Source organism: Petaurus breviceps, unplaced genomic scaffold (assembly GCF_028583685.1).
Source record: "Petaurus breviceps papuanus isolate PSGF00001 unplaced genomic scaffold, PetGlider_PUasm1.0 90730, whole genome shotgun sequence".
NCBI lineage: Eukaryota > Metazoa > Chordata > Mammalia > Diprotodontia > Petauridae > Petaurus > Petaurus breviceps.
The window spans coordinates 9800824-9822606 of NW_027187324.1; the positions used below are offsets into that span (position 1 = coordinate 9800824).

At 36.5% G+C, this 21783-nt stretch overlaps 1 protein-coding gene across 4 annotated transcripts in view; it reads right to left on the reverse strand.

The window, feature by feature from the left end:
* Positions 1–21783, reverse strand: part of KLF12 (KLF transcription factor 12) — a 582818-nt gene that overhangs the window by 169917 nt on the left and 391118 nt on the right. For all 4 annotated transcript variants that reach the window (XM_069066794.1, XM_069066796.1, XM_069066793.1 and 1 more), the window contains one exon: positions 14054–14603. In XM_069066794.1, coding sequence (XP_068922895.1) covers positions 14054–14603 — 550 coding nt within the window. The remainder of the gene's footprint in view (positions 1–14053; positions 14604–21783) is intronic.

The window sequence follows — 21783 nt, forward strand, 5'->3', positions numbered from 1 at the left end:
TCAACTACTATAATAACTAGGATTAGCAGTTGAGCATAGAACTCTGTACTTATTTTTAATGATCGTGCTATTATTTATTGGGAGACAAACTTTAACAATTTTTAGTTTGATATTATATCTGTTCTCCAAAGGGCCCAAAGCTGTTTATACTAGTTAATCAAATCAAATTGAATCAAAGTACTCATTAACCAAAGAAGATTGGTAGAATTAAGTAAATGCCTAGGATCAGAATTTTATAATGGGGAGGAGGGCCTATTTTGGAAAAAAAAAAACACTTAAAAGAGCCACTCCCAATGAACATTTCAAAATAACAGTGAATGATTCTGAGAGAATAATTTTTAATCATACACATTTCCCCCTTTTTCTTTGCCCCTGCCAAGTCCTAGAGCAAAAGAACGCAGTTCTGTTGCCAAATGTCTGTAAAATAAGGCCTCATGCAATAGCCACATAATCTAAATATCATACCAAAGATGTATCAGGAATACACACATTTTAACATAAAAACCAAGATTTTCTCTGTAGGAAATAATTGCACTTGTATAGCTGGAGTGAAATTAGAAACACTATATTCTTTCAGGGTAACATTTGAACTGAGTAGAAAAAAAGCCTAGTTTTTTAAAAAAAATATTCAATAATGAGACGAATTTGCCTTATATTTCAAAATCCGAGCTTGAACATTAATTATCTTAAAAACTGCTGAAGAAAACTTTAGTATAAATAAAAATATGTGGAGATGTGTTAAGAAATAATGATAGGGAAAGATTATGAAGTTTTCACATTTATTTAAACATAAAATAAGACTTTTTACTAAAGGAGTCCTCCTGATTTATAAAAATTAAAAGAGTATGCCAGGTTGTTTTACTCAATGATTCCATAGCAGAATGAAAACAAAATCACTTTGTTCAAGTCTGGCTTTGGCTATTTCAGCTAATTGATGGAGCAGTTATTCATTTATTTTTGGTTCCACCATCCACCATCATTTGGGCTCACTTTATGCTGCATGGTTTTTCCTCTTCCCATCCCCTCCTTACACTCTAATTTTAACCACAAGATGGCAAAACAACTGGTCATCTCAATGGGCAAAGAATAGTCTGTGGTACTAGGACAACTCTTTGTATACAAGCAATGAACATTTGGCTGGGTTTTTAACTTTTCAGCTGGTTTCATTGGCACTGTATAGATGCAGCAGCCTCTGTCTCTCTCTCCTCATGGCTCATTCCTGACACAAGTTAACTACTTGCTTCCTTCTTAGAGCCAATATAATTTCTGCCAGAGGAAGCAAAGGGACAGGCAGATTGTAGACATTTTGGATAAACAGTAACAAGGACAGAAGAAGCCAATTCTTTTGGTGGGGCATGTTGAGCCTTGATGATTCTTGTGCATTTCCAGAAGAAAAAAATAAGAGACTAAATTTCTAGTGGAAAAAATTCCATGTTGGGAATATAATTAGGAAAATAAAGAGAGATGGAGATTCAAACAAGTGAATAAAAAGGTTTCATAAATTAAATATAATTCAATTAATCGATAAATCATTTATTGTTTTCCTACCAAGTGCAAGTCCAAACCCATTTACTAGAAATTCACATATATGGAATACCTGCCCCAATGGGCTCAAGACACTATTATTATCCTTTTTGCTAAATTTCAATTTGTGAATTTTATTTTAAATTAATTAAATTAAATTGTAAATTTGTAAAATTTAGAGATGGAGTCTGGGCCTGTGATTTCACTGGCATAGGGGACTCAAGGATGTGCCAACTCTAAAAATAAAGATTTGCAACTTATAATCTTAGTTGAGTATAGCACTGAGAGGTTAAAATACTTGTCTGGGACCATATAGTTGTGACATACATATCAGAGTCAGGACCTGAACACAGGTTTTGTGGCTCTGAGCTGGTACTTTATTCACGATGCCATGCAGTCTCTCCACACTACGCATACATGATGAACTATAATTCAGTGAAACATTCTTGTCCTGTCAATCTTTAAACTTGTGATGAATGGATGAAAAAGCATTTATTAAACACTCAGTGTGCCAAGCACTGAGGAAGAAATATAAAAGCAAAGTCAGGACTTCGCTTCAAAGAGCTTATATCCTACAGGACTAGAGATAACACATATATGGTAGTAAAGGCCGGGAAAGGGAGATAATTTTGCCTCATTCACTGGGGCAGTGAATGGAACTCTAGGAGAGCAGAATGACATATCCTTTCTAGCAACAATGAAAGGGCTGATTATGATTCCAGGACTAGGAAAGGGGAGGAAGTGATTATGGGGTACCAACAGTAGATTTGGATAGAGAAGTACAAGGAGTGAAATTACAGGTACCTGGAGCCTAGACCTACATGAATTTGGGAAACTAAGAGAGGGAATCAAAAAAACAAACAACGCCCCCCCCCTCCAACCACAACAAAAGACACACACACACAAAACCAAGTCCTTAAACTTCAAACCTCCAAATTACCACTGGACCCCATATTAATCATTTTAGTTCTGACAAAACATAAAATTTCAAAACAACAACAAAAACCCCAAATCTAAAGTATTTCTATTGTTCATCAGAGAACTGTGTCAGCACTAAATTGTCTGGCTTAACTCTTGGAGAAATGGAATCTATAGTCTTTAACAGCAAACCAAAGGTTTAAAATTACCCAAAGCAAGGTTTACTAACCGACTCCACAAGCAAACTAATTGACCTTATACTAGGTCAGCTGCACTGGACTATTCTGGTGGTGCGGACAGATGACACCAGCATTCCAAACGGGTTGCTGGATGGTAAGCTAAATGAGGTCACTCCTATGTAAGGTGGGGAGAAGAAACACTTCAAGGACAAGCTGACAATCTGAAGCAGCTACAAAACATTAACATCAACAGTGGCCACTGTGGAAAGAACCCACTGGAAAAGAAGGGATCCAAGATGGGGGTTCCATGACAGCAAGGTCAGGTTTGATTAGAAAGCTTGTAGCCAGGGGTTCTGAGTCTTGAAGGCTCTGTAGTATTCACTGCACTACTGGGGTTGTATGATGTCCATAGTTTCCCTCCACAAACATAAATTATGCAGATACTAAAAATACATGTGTGGTTTGTTCTTGTGGGTTGCTGAAAAAAGCAATAGCCTGCAGGAGGGAAATGGGGTTTGCTTATTTCAACCATGCCCAAGGCTATGTCTCATTCAAAGTAGGAACGGCTGCTATGAAAAATATGGCATATTTCTGGAACATTCTTCACTCTCTTCCTGTGTCTAAATATGAGGGCAGCACTGTTTCAGAAAGGGGTGACTACAGGTATTCTGGGTACACCCAGTAGCACACGGTGTCATGTTCTGTACTTAATTCAAGCACACAAAATGATTTCTTAGCAGCAGAGCAGGACTACCTTGGTCATACACTTCTATACTCTAATAGGATCATAAATGTTGTGTGTGTACACTCTTACCATGGATGCTGATCATAAGCTCTTACTAGAAATAGCACCTTACGAGTTGATATGTCCCACTGTGCTCTTCCAACAAAACAAAACAATAAACAAAACCAACATACACAATGTAAAAAAGCCCAAAATTATCACCTTCCATAGAGGCAACCACACTGGCATACCCAGGATGGCTGCTAACACAAGTTTTTAGATCTGCTTTACTAGGAAAGAGACCTGTTCAGGGGGTCAACAATCTTTTTTTTTTTTATTACTTCAGGGGAAATATCAGTACCCTGAACTGCAGAGAAAATTCAAACGAAGAAAATAGAGAAAATACAAGTAAAGAAATAAAGACCAACAAACAGGGCTTCTAACTGTCTGAGAAATTAGCACAGATCAACAGATGCATCCAACTGTCTGACCAAGGCAATGCATACATAGTTACTAAAGAGAGAAGCACCAACATCTGGGTTTTTCAAAGCTGGGGGCTCCTTACTGGCTATCCAGAGTCTCATCTGGTCACAAAAACACTCTCCCAATGAGTGAGCCCCAAAGCAAAATGCTAACCTCAGAGCATATATACCCTTTTTAGAACCAGAGGGTGTCACAACCTTCATGACTGAGTGCCTAATTAGAAATTAACAAAGGCTATGAAAGCTGTCCTACAAGCAAGCCTCCCCTAAGCAAGCTTCCCTTAATGGGCTCCATATGAGTCCTATTAATGGGTGGGGAAGATCTTATATCCCATTAACATTACACCTTCTGGTGATGAGTCTCTCTGACTTTAACTACACTACCCCCCCAAAGATAGTCACATACACTACCATTCCTGTTTGGCTGTTAAAGCTCTTGATGATTCTGGCTCTTTTCTACCTTTCCAGTTTTCTTAACACCATACTTTATTCCCATATACTCTGGAATCCAATGACATTGGCTACTTTGTTCTTCTTCATATACTACTCTCCATCTCCTTATCCAAGCATTTTCACTGCCTGTCCACCATGCCTTTATTTCTCTCTTCATGGCTGCCTCTTGGCTTCCATAGTTTCCTTCAAATCTTAGTTTAAGCCTCACCTTCTCAAGAATGATCCTAATTAGTCATAGTGCCTTTTCTCTGAGATGATTTTTAATGTACACTTTTTATATCTAGTTTTTGCACTGTTGTCTCACCCATTAGACTGAGAGTTCCCAGAGAGAGCAGGGGCTGTTTCTTTGCCTTTCTTTGTATTCCCAGTGCTTAGTACAGTGACCGACACATAAGTAATCATTAGGTAAATGCTGATCAACTTGACTTTTTAATTTTTCTTAAGAACTTCACAGTATTGCTTAATTATTTCTATTAATTTAAATTCTCAAAACTTTCACATATACCATATTCACACAGAAGAACAAAATTCCTTTCAAAGCCAAATATAGTTATTTGGGATTCATATATTCTCTTGTGCTCTTTTCCTCCAGATTTCATATCCCTGAAGATAATGCCCAGAAACTCAGGAAAAAATCTCTTCATTTGACAACTCATAAAGCTGCTACCAACATCCTATACTAGGTGCCACATCTCAAAGACACATTTTGGTTAGGAAAAAAAATCACAAGTGACTTGTTGGAACCCCAAGTCCAACGGATATTTCTCCAGGTTACTTATGTCTTTACTCCATAAGACTTTGTATACAAGGGTGCTCCATGTACAACCATACGAAAACCTGGTGAACTTTTGGATGTCCTTAAATGACATCTTTCCTAAGTGGGTATACTTTCTTGATGTCTTCTTTTTATCATCACCAGTTTCTCTCGCCTTGTTAAAACATAAGAACTCAAAGTAGTGTTCTTCAAAGAACTTATTCTGCCCTCATATTCAAATTAATGTAAAAGGAAGGTCTTGGTGTCATGTAAACAGAGAGATGCATGTAGCTTCCTTCAAGTTTTCCTCTTTGGAGCATCTCTCCTCAAGAGGTTTAAGGTACAGTAGCATAGGATTAAAGAACAATATATGCCTAACCTGGTTATCCTTCTAACTCTGTCAGGAAGAAGGCTATCTATATCTAGCCTTCCCAGTAGTTCCTCATTCTAGTTTCTAAGATATTAGCAGTTCACAATTGACCCTGAATTTCTATTCTCAGGAGGCAATGAGTCAAATAAAACAATGTTTTACAGAAGTTAACTGTTACTTAACACGAACCTTTTACCACTTACCAACCTTCCATGGTTTGGTATTATATTATATGAATGAATCATGATGAGGGGGGAGGATTTTGATAGTCAATTGATTTACCACTGGCCTAATTCACTATACATGGCAAGATGAATAATGGAGTCAAGAAAGATTTACTAAACTTTTACACTTTTCTATGCAATCTGTATAGTCAGAAAGACTCATCTTCATAAGTTCAAATTCAGTCTCAGACACGTACTAGTTGTGTGACTCTGGATAAGTCACTTAACCTTATTTACCTCAGTTTCCTCATCTGTAAAATTAAAAGGAAATGACAAACCACGCCAGTATCTTTGCCAAGAAAACTCCAAATTGGGTTACAAAGAGTCAAACACAACTGAAATGACTGAACAACAACAACAAAATGTGTGTCTATGCCTTCTTTCTTTTCAGGTAGTTAGATTTTCTTAATCAGCTTCTCTTCACATCAGCCAATCAAGTGATCAATCAACAACAGCTTCACATAATTCTATAGGTATATTACTAGAAAACACTGATTAGAAAATATTTCATAAGCAGAAAAATGAATTTAAAAATCTTTCACAGACATAAAGAAGTTGTACATTGCAACAAAAAAGAATGTTTCTCTATCTTAACCTGTAGCCAAAATACATGTTCCAATGCTTTCTTAGGATTCAATAAAACTGTATTTGCTATTTAGCTAATAAAATTAAGTCAAACTCAACAAATAATAAAGTAACTACTCTGTGCAGAAAATCGTATTAGTTGAAGAAAGAGACACAGTTTAAATAAGAAATGGCCTTTGCCCTTATGAAGTTTAGTAGGGGGAACTACATATATGCAGAAAATTATGATGAGAAGTTATATGTGTACATGATAGGGAGATGCAAAGCAAAGTGTTATATATAAGTTTTTTTTTTAAAAGCAATTGGGGTTAAGTAACTTGCTCAAGGTTACACGGCCAGGTGTTTCTGGGTGGGTACTAAGTGTCTGAGCCCAGATTCGATCCCAGGTCATCCCGACTCTGGGGCCAATGCTCTTACTTGCTGTGCTACCTGGCCGCCCCTATATATAAGTTTTGAGGGAGAAAAAGTCATTATTCATTGGGCAGATCATGGAAGGCTTCTTGGAGGAGGTGATATGTGAGCTAGGCTTTGGACAATGGAAAGGAATCAAAAAGGTGCAGAAGGAAGGAGACTACTCTAAGTGTAAGGAATATTAGTGAGAAAAAGCAAAGAAGCAGGAAAATGAAAAAATATTTTTAAAGGACAAAGAATAGTTTGGTTTGGTTGGGATATAGAGTGCTTGATGGAGATAGGGAGAGGATTGTATGTGAATCATGGATGAAAAAAGTGAGCCAACAAGCAACACAGAGGCTAAGATTGAACTCTATATAGGAGCCAATATTTAGTCACTGAAGATTTTTGAGCAGCATCATTAACCAAACAAGATCAATGCACATGGAAGTTTATATGGTTAGACAGTGGTATAGGAAAAATGAACTAGAAGAGGGGGAAAGAGGAGACTTGAGCATCAACACTCACTTTAAAAATCTTAATATTGATTTAGATACAAAACAGGTCAACTAGTCCAATATTACTAATATTAGTCAAATCAATAACTAGCCAATGTCCAGATTGAATATTCTTATCATCTTATAGCCTGGAATAGAGTGACAAGACTTTCAAGATATACTGTATCCTAATTTCCAAAGTGGTAGCTGGTGAACCTTATAATGATTTCTGGTAAATATTCATGCATATGAGAATACAGCATCAGATTTCCATATTTGATTATATCTATATTAATAGTAACTTTAGAAATAGAATGGCACATACCAGGCGTGGGGAACACGTGGGCTCAAGGCCACATGTAGCTCTCTAGGCCTTGGGATAAGGCCTTTTGACTGAATCCAAACTTCACTAAACAAATTCCCTTAATGAAAGGATTTGTTCTATAAAACTTGGACTCGGTCAAAAGGTCACACCCAAGGACCTACAAGGTCACAGCTTCCCCACCTGTGTTGTATATACACACTATCCACTCTATAGGGGCCTCACAGCTCTCACCTATGCATATCAACATCTACTATTCTCTGGGTTTTCCTGTTGATTCCAATCTTTCACATTAACAGGTCAAGAGTACCAGATATTATGTGTAAAAAGAAGTTTAAAAGGACTGTACATAATATATAGTAGCCACTTAATGCTTAGTGATTGATACAAGTTGAAATCTTATAGTATCCCTGTATGTATACATACAATTTGGGGATACTAGAGAAACCAACCTATGAATCTGTTTCAAGAAATAAGCCTATGGAATATCTGACTCCATCATCACCACCACAAGAGTGAAAAAAAGGATGAGGATCTAAAGACTACAGGTACTTACAGTACCATCAGCCTCCCAGCCCACACTGAGGTCTTCCCCTGTCACTTCCTCTTCTTTACTCAATATCCACGGACTCTCTCCAAATTCTGTTACCTCTCTATCTCTTCCCTCTCTCTCCAGGGCCAGACTCTATCCACTCAACCAAGCACAAACTACTAGTTTTCATGCTCTTCAATACCATTAGGTAATCTAAAAGAAACTGCTCCACACTGCTAATGGTCATACCTATAAACACTTTTTATGTCCCATTCTGATCTTCTGATATACCTTCAGTTTTTCTGATCCAAATCTTGTTGCTAAGCTTATTAAAGTTGTGCTCTACTCTTTAGAAATCTGACCCAGCTTTCACTCTGGGAGATGTTTCAGTTTTTTGAGCAGGGTTTTTTCCTCTTCTATTCAGGCCTTTTCCTTATTTCCCATTTTTTTTCAGTTTAGGGTATGGAAAACCTTAAATTCTGAAAGGTCTTTGTTCTATTCAATAGTTTCATGGTTAAAAAATAAATGTTATTATTCAGACAAAAAAACACTTTAAAAAATAACAAGTAAAAGTTACTTATCTATGTTCACATACAATGAAAAATGAGAGAATTGGCTGACACTACTGTCATTCAACAAAAATGTTTTCCTAACAATATGAAATTTGGTTATTCACCCTAAAAATTTGTAGAAAATCTTTTTTGTACTTGAATGATGGCAGATAACAGGCATCAATATTCTTCCTTTTCTCCTTAAAAGTAAATTTTTTTTGAAAACTCAATAGCATTACATAAAAGGCACCACAAGAATCTTTACAAGTCAGTATCATATTATAAAATGGCATTTCCACTAAATAGCAACACATAAAAGTAGTAGTTTCTTCTATTTACATGGCTAAGTTATTTATAAAATGCTCTAATAGCAATCAATAAATAAACATTGATTAATATGCTCTATGCCATGTACCATGTAGGCCATACAAATACAAGCCATAAAATAATCTCTGCTACCAATGAACTTACATTTTAATGAGGTAGACAAGTATATATTAGTTACATACAGGATAAATACAACATTATTTATGAATTAACTTGGAAGGAATAGCACTAGCAGTTGTGGGGAGAAGCAGAAAGGCTTCATGTAAAAGAAGCTGGTGCTTGAGATGTATCTTAAAAAAGAGAGATTCTATAGGTAAACATTGGGTGTAGTGCAGCTATGGTGTATGGCCAGTGCAAAGACATAAGTATAAGCAATGGAATGTTTTGTGTGAGAAAGAGAGAGAAGAACAGTTTGGCTAGATTGCAATACACAGGAAGAGGAATAATGTACAGTGAGTTTGGAAAGATAGGTTGGGGTAAGTTGCAAAAGTATTTAAAAGCTAACCGGAGGAGTTTCTATTTTTGTTTTAGAAGCAATAGGAAGCCACTGGGACTAGAGGAGTGACATGAAGAGAGCTTCACTTCCAGAAAATCAATGGAAAACCACAGTCATGGAGAGAGATCTGAGCAGGAGAAACATTTAGGAGATCTACTGTAGACAAGAGGTGTTTAGAGCCTGAGGGCATTGACTTTGTCAGTGGAAAGAAGGAATTAGACACAAGAGATATTGTGGACATAGAAGGAACAAGATGCAAGACATGCTGTGGAGGTAACAGAAGCAAGATGAGTAGATGTGTGTTGAGGAAGAGTGAAGAATTTTGGACTTTGGAGACATTATCTTTCCTCTTAAACCATCCCCCATTCCTACCTTCCCAACACCATCCTCCCAGGCTCTCAGGCTAGCAACCTAGGTGCTATCCTGGACTCCTCACTGTCTCTCACCCTGCCTCAATCTGTTGTCAAGGGCTGTCAATTTTACCTTTGCAGCATTTATCAAATATATTTCCTTCTCTACTCTGAAACTGCCACCTCTCTGGTACAGGCCCTCATCACCTCACATCTGAATTACTACTACTACTATTACTATTACGACTACTACCACCACCACTACTAGTACTAGTATTACAACTACCACCATCACCGCTACTGCTGCTGCTGCTACTACTACTACTACTACTACAGTCTGCTGACAGGTCTGCCTGCCTCAAGCTTCTTCCTATTCCAATCCATCCTCCAATCAGCCACCACAGTGATTTTCCCTAAAACATAGATCCAACCATGTCACTGCCCTACTCAATAAATACCATGGATGCCAATCACCTTCAGGATCAAATACAAAATTCCCTGGCACTCAAAGCATTTCATAACTAAATGCTCTCATACCTCTCTTATCTTCTTAGACCTTACTCCACCAGCATGGACTCTGACCCTGTCACACTGGCCGACTTGTTCCTTAAACAGGAACTCCATCTTTAAGCTCCTAGCATTTTCTCTGGCTGTCTTCCATGTCTGGAATGATCTTCTTCCTCATTTCTGCTTATTAGCTTTCCTGGTTTCCTTTAAGACCTAACATCTTCTACAGAAAGCCTTTCTTAAGTCCTTTTAATTATAGTGCCTTCCCTCTTTTATTCCTGTTCATCCTATATATAGCTTATTTGTACATATTCGTTTGCTTGTTGTCTCCCCTGTTAAATTGTGGAGCACAGAGATTGTCTTTTGCCTCTTTTTATATTCCCAGTGCAATGCCTGACACACAGTAGGTACTTATTGGATATTTGTTGACTATTGACTAGGTGTATGATATGTCATCAACAGAATTAGGGAAGTTTGGAAAGGTGATGTGGTTGGGCATACGACTTCTATTTTGAACATACCATATTGGTGATATTTCTAGAATATCTAGTTAGAAATATCCATTAGTCACTGGTGATATCAGACTTCAGTTTAGTGGAGAGACTGAGTTGTATATGTGGAGCTGGATGCCATCTGCATGGTAATAATAATTACACCCTTAGGAGTTAATGAGGCCACCAAGAAAGAGGTATGCAAATAGAGAAAAGGACCAAGGATAGACATTTGGGGAATAGCCACAGTTCTGGAGTATGGTATGGATAAAAATAAAACAAAGGAGACCAGGAAGGAGCATAGCAATTATCCAGGTGGGAGGAGAAGAAATAAGGAGGGCAATGCCATGAAAAGCTAGGAAGGATCAAGGATTCAGAAAGGTCAGCAGTGTCTAATGCAGCGTACAGGCCAAGAAGAAGGAAGATTAACATATTTCTTAATTAAAGAATGTTAATAACTTTGGAAAGGATAATTTCATTTGAGTGATGAGTTTGAAGGTCAGGTTGCAAAGGGCTGAGGAATGAGTGAGAGAAGAGGAAGCAGAGGTAGGAAATGTATACAGGATTTTCAAGAAGTTTGGCTGAGAGAGGGAGGAAATACATAAGATACTAGTTTGAGGGGAAGACAGCATCTAGTGAAGAGTTTTTTTTTTTTGAAGGGATGGGAGAGATCTGAGCTTGTTTGAAGGCAGTAGGAAAAGAGCCAGAGAAGGAGAGGTTTATATTAGAGAGAAGAGGGATGACTGAGGCTGGAATCAGCTGGAGAAGATAGGAGAGGATGGGATCAAAGACACACGTAGAGGGGTTTGGCTTGTCAAGTAAAGTCATCTCTTGACTGATGGGAAGACTGAAGAACTGAGGGAGAGAGAGAGATGATGTCAAGAGGTTTGGGGTGAAAAGAATGAACTTAATTTTCTCAGTAAATTAAAAGACAAGGTTCCTGGCTGATAGAGAGAGTGGATGGAGGCCTGGGAGGCTTGAGGAGAGAAAAGAAGGTATGAATTGTTTCTTTTGGGAATGAGGAAGGGAAACAATTGTAGAGGGAATAAGAGGATGATACTTAAACTGTTGACTTTGGTGTTTAAGCAATGAAACTCTTCTAAAAAATAGAAATGAATCTATCTGTGAATTAGTCTTTAAAAGAATGAATCACCTTGCCATCATGTATTATACTATCAATAAAAAAAAACTCAGGGGCAGCCAGGTGGCACAGAGAGTAAGAGCACCAGCTCCAGTGTCGGGATGACCTGGAGATCAAATCCCGGGCTCAGACACTCAGCACCCACCCAGAAACACCTGGCCATGTAACCTTGAGCAAGTTACTTAACCCCGATTGCTTAAAAAAAATAAATTTAAAAAACTGACCTACACATTGCAATCAAAAATACAACGTAGATAAAGAGTTTGGCTGTAGTGAAGTCCATTAAAAAGATAGCAATTCCTTTTCTTTTTCTCTAGCTCTATACTACAGATACAACAATGGTAGTTACTGGCCACTGACAATGGCAACAAAAGAAGTGACTTTATCATACTAGCAATGAGAGTGGCTGCATCTTGTTTCTGTAGGATGAAATCCTCACAGTGACATCAATCCAGAAATTTTTCTGGTGAACTTGGTGAGAGAATTTACTTTTATGTGTACATAGTTTCCCCTGACAGAAGGCAAGCTCTTTGGGCGAAGGAAAATTTTCTTTCTTCACTGCATTCCCAATTCCTAGCATAGTGCCTGGCACTTAGAAGCTTATTGAGGGATTGATTAACTGATTTCACAAGCTAGGAAAGAACTACCAATACCTTGGCTCAGTAGTAATTATTATTCAGTAGTTTTCTGTGGTATCTGACTCTTTTTGAAACTTTTTGGGGTTTTCTTGGCAAAGATACTGGAAAAGTTTGCCATTTCATTCCTCCGCTCATTTTACAGGTCAGGAAACTGAAGCAAATTGGGTTAAGTGACTTGCCCAGGGTCACCCAGCTAATAATAAGTGTCTGAGGCCAAATTTAAACTCAGGTCTTCCTGTCTCCAGGCCCAACACTTTATCCATTGCACTACCTAGATGCCCTTAAAAGGTATACTAAAAGATCTTTAAACACCATACACTTTGACAAAGATGAGCCTATGAAAATGGCTGTGTTCTATTTCTAATGAAAGATGACTTCATATGATTTCATACACAGATTCCAGTGCAAAAAAGAGAAGGAAAATCATGAGGCCATTATCGTGTAGCAACCTGGCAAAAAATAAAATGAAATAGAAAAATGGAAAATTACTTCAGAACGAAGAAAGGATGAAGAGTCAAAGGAACATCTTCAAGAACTGATGAATAATTACCAAGGTCTTAATTAAGCAACTGGGGCTCATCAGGGTATTACATATGTAGTCAACTGTCTTCCTTACCTCTCATCCCTAAAGGATTCTGACTGCATCTTAAAATGCTTCCACCCAACCGAGGCATCACCTCATTTAGAGAAAAGAGGAGGTGGAAGGAGTGAGCCAAAACTATGTTATTTTTATAGCCAAATGTTCAACTGTTGGATGTGTTATTTCACTGACATGTTAACAACCTGCAAGTGACTCAAAGTTGAACAACACCAATGACCACCAAAGCCCACACATTGCAGTCCCATGGCAATTTACCTGTCATTAAAAAAAAAAAAAGTTTCAGGATGAACAACTAGAAAGAACACTGATTTATATGGGAAAATCTTCATGATGGCTAATTTCAACAAGAAGTCATGCTTCACCAATACCTGAATCAACCATTCATCTATTGCTTACAAAGGGAAACATCACAACAGATATTAATCAATGCCTTGTGTCCTAAAACTTAAAATGTCTAGATTGTACAGTGAAAATAAAGCGGTACCCTCATTATTTTCAGCCAAACTTGGAATATGTATGTATGTATATTGTGTGCATACCTCATATATATATAGTGCATATATGTGTATGTACATACATACACATATTAAATAACATAAATACATACACCTGCATGTATGTGTTTTACCATTTACAAGAGTCTCAAGTATAATGTTTAATGACTCACATGCACACTTTTTAAATTTAAATTAAGATAGAATGATTTTGGAATAAAATTTTCACCAAAGCAAAGGGCTATAAGCCCCAGCTAGACTTTACTACAATTAAATTTTTTTTTAAAGCAATTGGGGTTAAGAAACTTGCTCAAGGTTACATGGCCAGTTATTTCTGGGTGTGGTGCTAAGTATCTGAGCCCAGATTCGATCCCAGGTCATCCCGACTCTGGGGCCAGTGCTCTTACTCACTGTGCTACCTGGCCGCCCCGCTACAATTAATTTTAAAATTAATTTACCATCCTTGAACCTAAAATAAAACTTGACCTCTTTTTTTGTCTTACCTTTGACATGGCTTCTCCCATCCTCCAACAACGGCACTACTATAGTGTTGTTCATATTTCCAGGTGACCGCACAGCTGTATAGACAACAGGCACCGACTGTACCACCACTGGGATGCGGTGAACATGACTCAGTTTGTTAGACTGTAAATTCATGGGGCTTGAAGGTGGTACTGGATGGATAATGTGCAAAAACTGCTGGCCTCCCACACCAGATGCAGAGGCTACAAGAGGCCCCGGAGTTAATACTGTTGGCGCAGAAGATGCTGACGATACTGACGTGATGACAGTTGGGGATGAGGCTGGACGACAGGAGGACGATGATGAAGAAGTTGAAGTAGAGGAAGGAGAAGAGGCAGAGGCTGTCATGGAAACTGGGGAGGATGAAACTGCTGTAGGGGATGTCCTGGCTTTGTTTATTGACAAGTCCACTGGCTCAGTTTGTGTTTGGAAGTGATCTGTGGATAATGAGTCCTCTGGGGGCTCCGTTTTCATGTTATTTAACAAGAGGGGTACAGCTTCCATATCCGGGTAGTTGTGGACGTTTGGAGACTGTGGAGGGAAAAATGGAATATTAATTTCTCTTTTTTGCCTGTAACTTTTCATAGGTATATGATAAGAGTCTGTGAATGTTTACCTTTCTTCATATTTCTATGAGAAATCTAACATTTTACACAGCCTGTAAGAAAAGCTCAGGATAAAGTGTAATCCCCTCAAAAATAACGAGAGGATGATAGATTTCAATCATACTTCACAGAGAAATACTTACCTGATTTTAAATGAGATTTTCTTTGTTCTCTCAACTCACATATCACCATATGGACCAAAAAATAGAAATTAAAGACATAGCAGAGAAAAATCACTAAGATGTTTCTATTTTACATTCTGCAAAATACTGCCAGTATCTAAGTTACTACCTGGAAATAAATAAGGCAATTAGGGAAGTGCAATAATTCTTTCAAGCCTTGTGAGTACTACTGAATGCCAGGGAAATAAAATTACTAAATACCCTGAAAAATGTCTAACTTAATTCTAGATTATAGCTTATACACAAAGCAACATGGCGGGGCTAAGCTGAGAAATGGAGATCATCACAAAATATTGTTACACGATTTTTAGAAAAGGATACAACAGTGAAAACACAAACTGTTTACATGCAAAAAAGGGAAAAGAGCTTCCAACTAAGTCTTACTCTGATGCCTCATAGTGGTACACATGTGACCATGGGTCCTCGGGTTATACCAGTGGAGCTTAAGTTCTGGCAGGTTCTATTAAACTGAAAAAGTTTCTAGCTCAAAAGCGATAAGAGATTCTTGAAGTCTTTCACTTGAGGGCCAAATTGGCTTCATTGGCAGAGGCTCTTTACCAGGTAAGGAATGTTTTGGCCACAGAAATCCCCAAAGATCACGAACTAAAATGCTACAATCTGCACTGGTTAAGAGAGAAACTACACACATGGAATCAGAAATTACAGACATGAAGAAAGAAGAAATGCCCTTGCATTAGTAAGTTTTGTGAGAAATAAGACTGCTCAAATTCTGAAGGGGAGGAGGGAGAAAGGTATCCTTAAAACCGTTTGGTAATCCATAACAATGTCCCCTGTTAGTTTAACCATAGATAAAAAGAAAACTATCTTGATTTCCCAGTTTATTTTAATTGCTTTAGTTTTTCAGGAGTAAATTACAATTTTCTTTGTAAAATAAAATAAAAACAATTACAATTTTCTTTGTAAAATAGCAACAAAGATCAGATTCACTGATTAAATGTTAGTCCCTTAATATATCTCCTAAAGTCTAAGGCCTCCCAGCATATAGAAAGTAGATGTGGATCTAAAATTGAGTCTAATTTGCCCAAGGCTAAGCAAATTATTCATAAATTGGTCATATCCAGGGCACTCACACAAAGTGGGGCCACATAATTTGTTCTAATGGATTATACAAGGTCAAAGGTTGCAACACCATTCGTTTTGGTCATGATCATATATATTTGGCTTCTGAACAAAGAACCACCTCAGCCTTCAATATGATAACAAAGAAACAAAGTTTTGGAGATGAAATTGGTTCATTTCACAATTTGTTTTGAATAAAAAGAAATATTCCTCTAAAACTGGGATACACTGACAGTGACAGAATATATTTCTGTAAAATATGGGATTCTTTGTTTCTATAAAAACACAGCAGTTCAAAACACAATAGTTACAAATATAATATAATGCAGAATTCAACTTCTCAAAATTAAAAATAGGAAGAAAATTATGGTGGCGGCCAGGTGGTTCAGCGAGTAAGAGCACCGGTTCCAGTGTTGGGACGACCTGGAGATCGAATCCCGGGCTCAGACACTCAGCACCACACCCAGAAATAACTGGCCGTGTAACCTTGAGCAAGTTACTTAACCCCAATTGCTTAAAAAAAAAAAGAAAATTATGAAGGTGACAGTGGTAACAGATCACCTAAAAATGGAAATGTGTTGATGGTTTATTGTTTTTATTTTTTTTCTTCCAAGCCAGCATGATTATATCTGTAATCTGATATATTCAAGTTGAAATCAAAATGAACTATCTAAAAGAAGATACATTGAAGAAATTTTCTAAGTAATAAGGTTTCTAGTTTTATTCTTGAAATATATAAAACTAATTGTTTTATAATCTTTTCAAAAGCACTTAAAAAGAAAATCAAATATATCACACAAGATTTTTTTCCTTTACAAATAAATAACATTGTCCAGGGTTTATAGTACTCTATTTTTGCAACTTATTATGTCTTTTTTGATCTCCTCAGTACATGTTATCTGTCTGTCTCAAATTTACCCTGCATTAGTTTCAAAAATATTTTGAATACATTTAATTGTATATATGTTTTTCCCCCTGTAAAATGTAAGTTTCATGAGGGCAAGACAAGGTTTTTGTTTTTATCTTTGTATTCCCAACACCTAGCACGGTTCCTGACATGTAATAGGTAGCGAATAAATATATTAATGTATTTCAGAATGACTTTTAAGAATCCCTTTTTAGGTTATGAATTTCAACACATTTAGAAAAATCTCCAGAGATTTTGCTTACATGTGCTTACCAACTTGTTCAGATTTCTAAATAATGTATGCTATATCATTTCTAAACTATATCATTCAACTGAATACACTTTGACTTCATAGCTCTCATTGTTCCTTTTTATGTTTCCTTGCCAACAGACATGACCAAAAAACTTAATATAGAACAAAGCAGTAGTTTCCACCAGAATTTTTCTTTTGCTTCCTCATGTTTATGTCCCTAACACCTAGAAGCCACATTTTTACATTTGTTTGCAAACAAATGAGCATGGTTTTATTTTTCATACTATAAATAATGGGTCATATATGAGGGGGAGGGTAAAGGGAAATTGCCTTAAGAGACTACAACAATGCATGGTAGAGATGGGCTGGCAAATATTAAGCTTGAGTCTATTTAGATGGACTCTACATCTGTCTATTAAATTTGATGGAGAGGTTTATATTCCTTAAGAAAACCATTGCCCTCCTTACTGAATAAGAATGTACCCTTTGGAAGCAGCATCAAGAAGCTTATTGATAGACATGTTCTCTTAGTTATGTAGTTTTTCAACAAGAGAATGGGTGTGTCCCTTTTACAAGCATTTCTGAAATCTTAGAAAACTGGGTTGCTTTTGTATAGGCTCAGGACCAAAGATAGAAAACAATTATATACATGAGGAGAGATGAATATAACCTTTGGACTAAAAAAAGTGCCTCATTTGGTTTCTTGGGCAGATTATGCATGGATCCCTAACCACAAACATAAAAAAGACACATGCTGGTTCTTTTTTCAAACAGAGTTGAAATGTGTCCAGAATGTTCAAGAATAACATTTCTACAGAAAACAGGGACAAAGGTCTTATTATATTAGCCCTCTGTTAGCACTGTGGATATAGTATTATGTCCTGGCAGCCCATACTAATCTCTTACATTGTGATAACATGGTCAGCAAAGCCTACTAACTCTAACTTTGTGCAAAGTATATACGTTTATACATCCCTTATAATGACATAAAAAGTGATTCAAGGAAACTTACAGCACATCCTTAGCCCTTCAAAAAAAATAAAGAAAAAGATGCTGCATGGGCATTTTTATTATACTGCTTTTGCTTCTTTTTTGAGTGGAAGGTGTGCCATAAATAATTATTGATAGGGTTCTAATTATATATTCTACATAGGAAGTTATAGCAGATGAAGAATGAGAAAAAAGGAAATCAAGGCAGAGAACAACAGATACACAGAAAGAAAAGTTTAGATCACAGAATGAGAAGTTGTTTAAAAAAATGCCTTGAAATTGAATGAGTCATACATATTAGATAAAGTGAAAGAAAAGTCTGGAGCATAATCAAAAGAACTGAGTCACTATCAAAGGAGCTAAAAACGTGTAAAGAAGTGAAAAAGTGGTGTGGATGAAAGAAAACACAGAATTACTTCTCTCTAAAGTTTATGCTCTAGATAAATGGCATTCCCCAAACATCTGCTATCAAACAACCAAGCAAGGAATGAGTAGTGGCCATCTTAAAGCAAGGAATAGTTTGGTCTCAAAATTCAATTGATTTTACAGGCCCATACATTCCTCTGAAAGGAAATCTCAGAGGTCATGTGCCAAACCAATTCCTTTTTTTCAAAAAACGAAGTGTTCATTGCTAACTTCAAGCATCCAATCAGTACAGTGTTGCGTGAGAAAAAAAAAAAAAAAACATTAGCTTTGGAATCAAAAGATTTGTGTCTCATGTTTGGTATCTGACATTCAATAGTTACCTGATGTTGGTCAAGGTCCTTGACTACTCTGAACTTCACTTTCCTCTTTTATAAAATGGTAATAATAATACTTGTACCACCAACTTTACTGGGTGTTTGCAAGAAAATAAATTTGTAAACCTTAATGCTGAAATTATCATATATTATGAAAGGAATGCTAGATTATTATATATGACCTCCAAATCATAAACTGAAGACAGTACTATTTTAGAAGTAATGACAGTGGTAAAAATTGGAACTTAGCCAATTGGAATAAGCCTAATTAGGTTCACTTTGCAATAAATTATATAGTAAAATAACCTTAAGAGAGCCAATAAAGCTTGAAGATTTTATAAGATACAAAGAAACTCTACATACATCAAAAAGCAATATCTTGACTGGGGAGCAGGGGCCTTGGGTGAGAGAAGAGGGTTAAATGAAACCTGATAGTAAATCTAAATATAACTAAAAGTATATGTATACTTCTACTAAATAACTTTCTCCATAGTTCTGAAATTAAGTTTTGAAAGCAAGTTTTAAGTCTAATTGTAAGAGTTACTTGAAAAAATAATTATTCCAGCCAAAAAGTAAAAGGTGAAATATTACTGCATCCCTATCTCAATATCCATTGATTCTTAATTTGCTTACTGACTGATTTTAATGTAACATTTCTGTATTTTAGGGGAACAAAATATGCCCCTTATGAAGGAATTATTTTTAAAGTTAAAGAATTTAATATTATTATTTATTGAAGCTTATCATCTGCTTGTAATGCTGTTTTTATTTATTATTTCATACACATCTGCTCCCTACTGAATACCAAATGTTTATACCATGAACAATTTATTATTTCTCCATTAGTGGAAGGTATTTTGTTGTTGCCTTACTCCTTTTCTCCCCAAAAGAAAATCAAACCTCCTTTGTAAACTAGTAACCCACACAGAAAATACATAAACTTTTTGAAGTCAGGTTCTCTTTTGTTTTGTCTTCTATGCTGAAAAAAAAAAAACACCAAAATGACTTGAAAAAGGAGAGGTTTAATATTTGATGATAATTTAATAATATTTGATGAAGTGAAGTTAAATTTAATTCCTAACCTTTTGAGAGCTGTGACACGTTCATTATATGCTTTACAATTTGCTCCTAAAAGTTTTGTACGACACAAGGAATTTATAACTAAAATGAATGAAAACTTCTTTTGTTTTGATAATTTTTATAGACTTTGACAAAACCCTGGACATGGTTGGAGAGATTCATGCAGTATAAAATCAGAGATGGAAATTAAAGTTCTAAAAAGCCTTCTAAAATGCAATCACTTGCAATTGCAAAGACCTGAGTTCTAGCTTTAGATCTGCCACTTTCTGAACTTGTGGTCTGCAGTGGTTAGAGTCCTGATGAGCACATTTTCTTTTTCTTATATACAAATATTTTTTTTAAAAATCTGTGACCTCATCAATCTGAGAACTATCACTAATAATCCAATCCATTCATGCCTACCCTTCCTATGCAACTCTAATCCACATCTTCTTCTAAATGTGCCAACGAGAATCCATCCAACAGTACAGTGGGGTGGGGGTGGGGGAGGGAGAATCCATCTGTTTCTCTTAAAAGGGATGAGAATAGTAATGAACAGCAATTGGCTATTCCATTGATCATTCCTCATTCTTGGCACATAATCAACTCATCTTCTCCACTCATACATCCTTTTGATATGGTATCCTTTATGCTACTTTTCCTCTATAGTCCCTTATTTGCAATGTACCACCCCACTGCCATCTGGGCGGTCCTCACTTTTAATTCTCTAGAACTTCAAGCATTATATGACATACACCAAATAAGGTAGAACAGGGGTGTTAAAAAAAAAGTGCCTTTGTTTCAGGAAGAATCTTGGGGTCATTAAGACATCCTTGAGGATAAGGAAAATACTGTTGTGTCTGCATTCTTAATGTCTGGCACATAATAAATTCTCAATAAATTCATGTAGGCAATGCTATAAACAAGAGTATTAGACTTAGAATAAGTAAAATTTTATAAATCCAAATCTGCACTCAACATTTATAAGAAATCCTTACCAAATTTAAACTCTTATTTATATTTCATCCATGATAGTGACAAACTACTTCAGTGAACAAACGTCTTTCTAATTTATGTCACATCTTGCATTAATGGTTACAGGATCATCAAACGAGGTTATCTTTGTCATTACATACTTCATGGTATCTCACATAATTTTCGCAAATACTTGGGAGACACACTGCTGCAGAACACATTTTAAACTGGCTTCTTCCTCTAATGAATCAAATGGTTTTTTAATAGTCAACCAAAATGAGCACAGTGGGGAATCTCATGTTGTATACATCTTTCATTCAACTGTGAGAGGGCAAAGACATAGTCAACTTTGGAATTTCACTTGAAAAAGCCTGCCTTTCCACTGCCCTCATCAAAGGTGACCACAAAGTGTATGTATATTATTTTCACAAAAATAGTAAAGGAAGTATATGGGACAAAAGTTAAGAATGTTCTCTCAGCCACTTTTCTTTGGTAATAAGCCATGAGATTTTGTCCATGCTTTGCTATCTTTCCCCTTTGGGATGTGTTGTCAATTGTTCTCTCAGCACCTTCAAAACTTTTCCCCCTCTACCATGGACCTCTTCTGTGCACATTTGGCAGTTATGTCACTTAGCCCAGCTTTGTTTTCTTTTGTGGCATCTCCAAGTCCCCTAGAAGAGAAGCTCTTAGCCCCTTTTCTGTGTCATGATTGGCAGAGCTTATGAACCAATTCTCAGAATATTTTCAAATACAGAGAAAAATACACATAGGAAGTCAAATAGATTGAAACGTAGTTATCTAAACATTTTTTTTTTCTAAAAGCTCATGGTTCTCAGTTAAAAACCTCTGCTCTGGAAAGACATCTGAGATGTATGTGAGTATCCAAATGTGGTGGCTCTATCATTCATGATGGTGAAAAT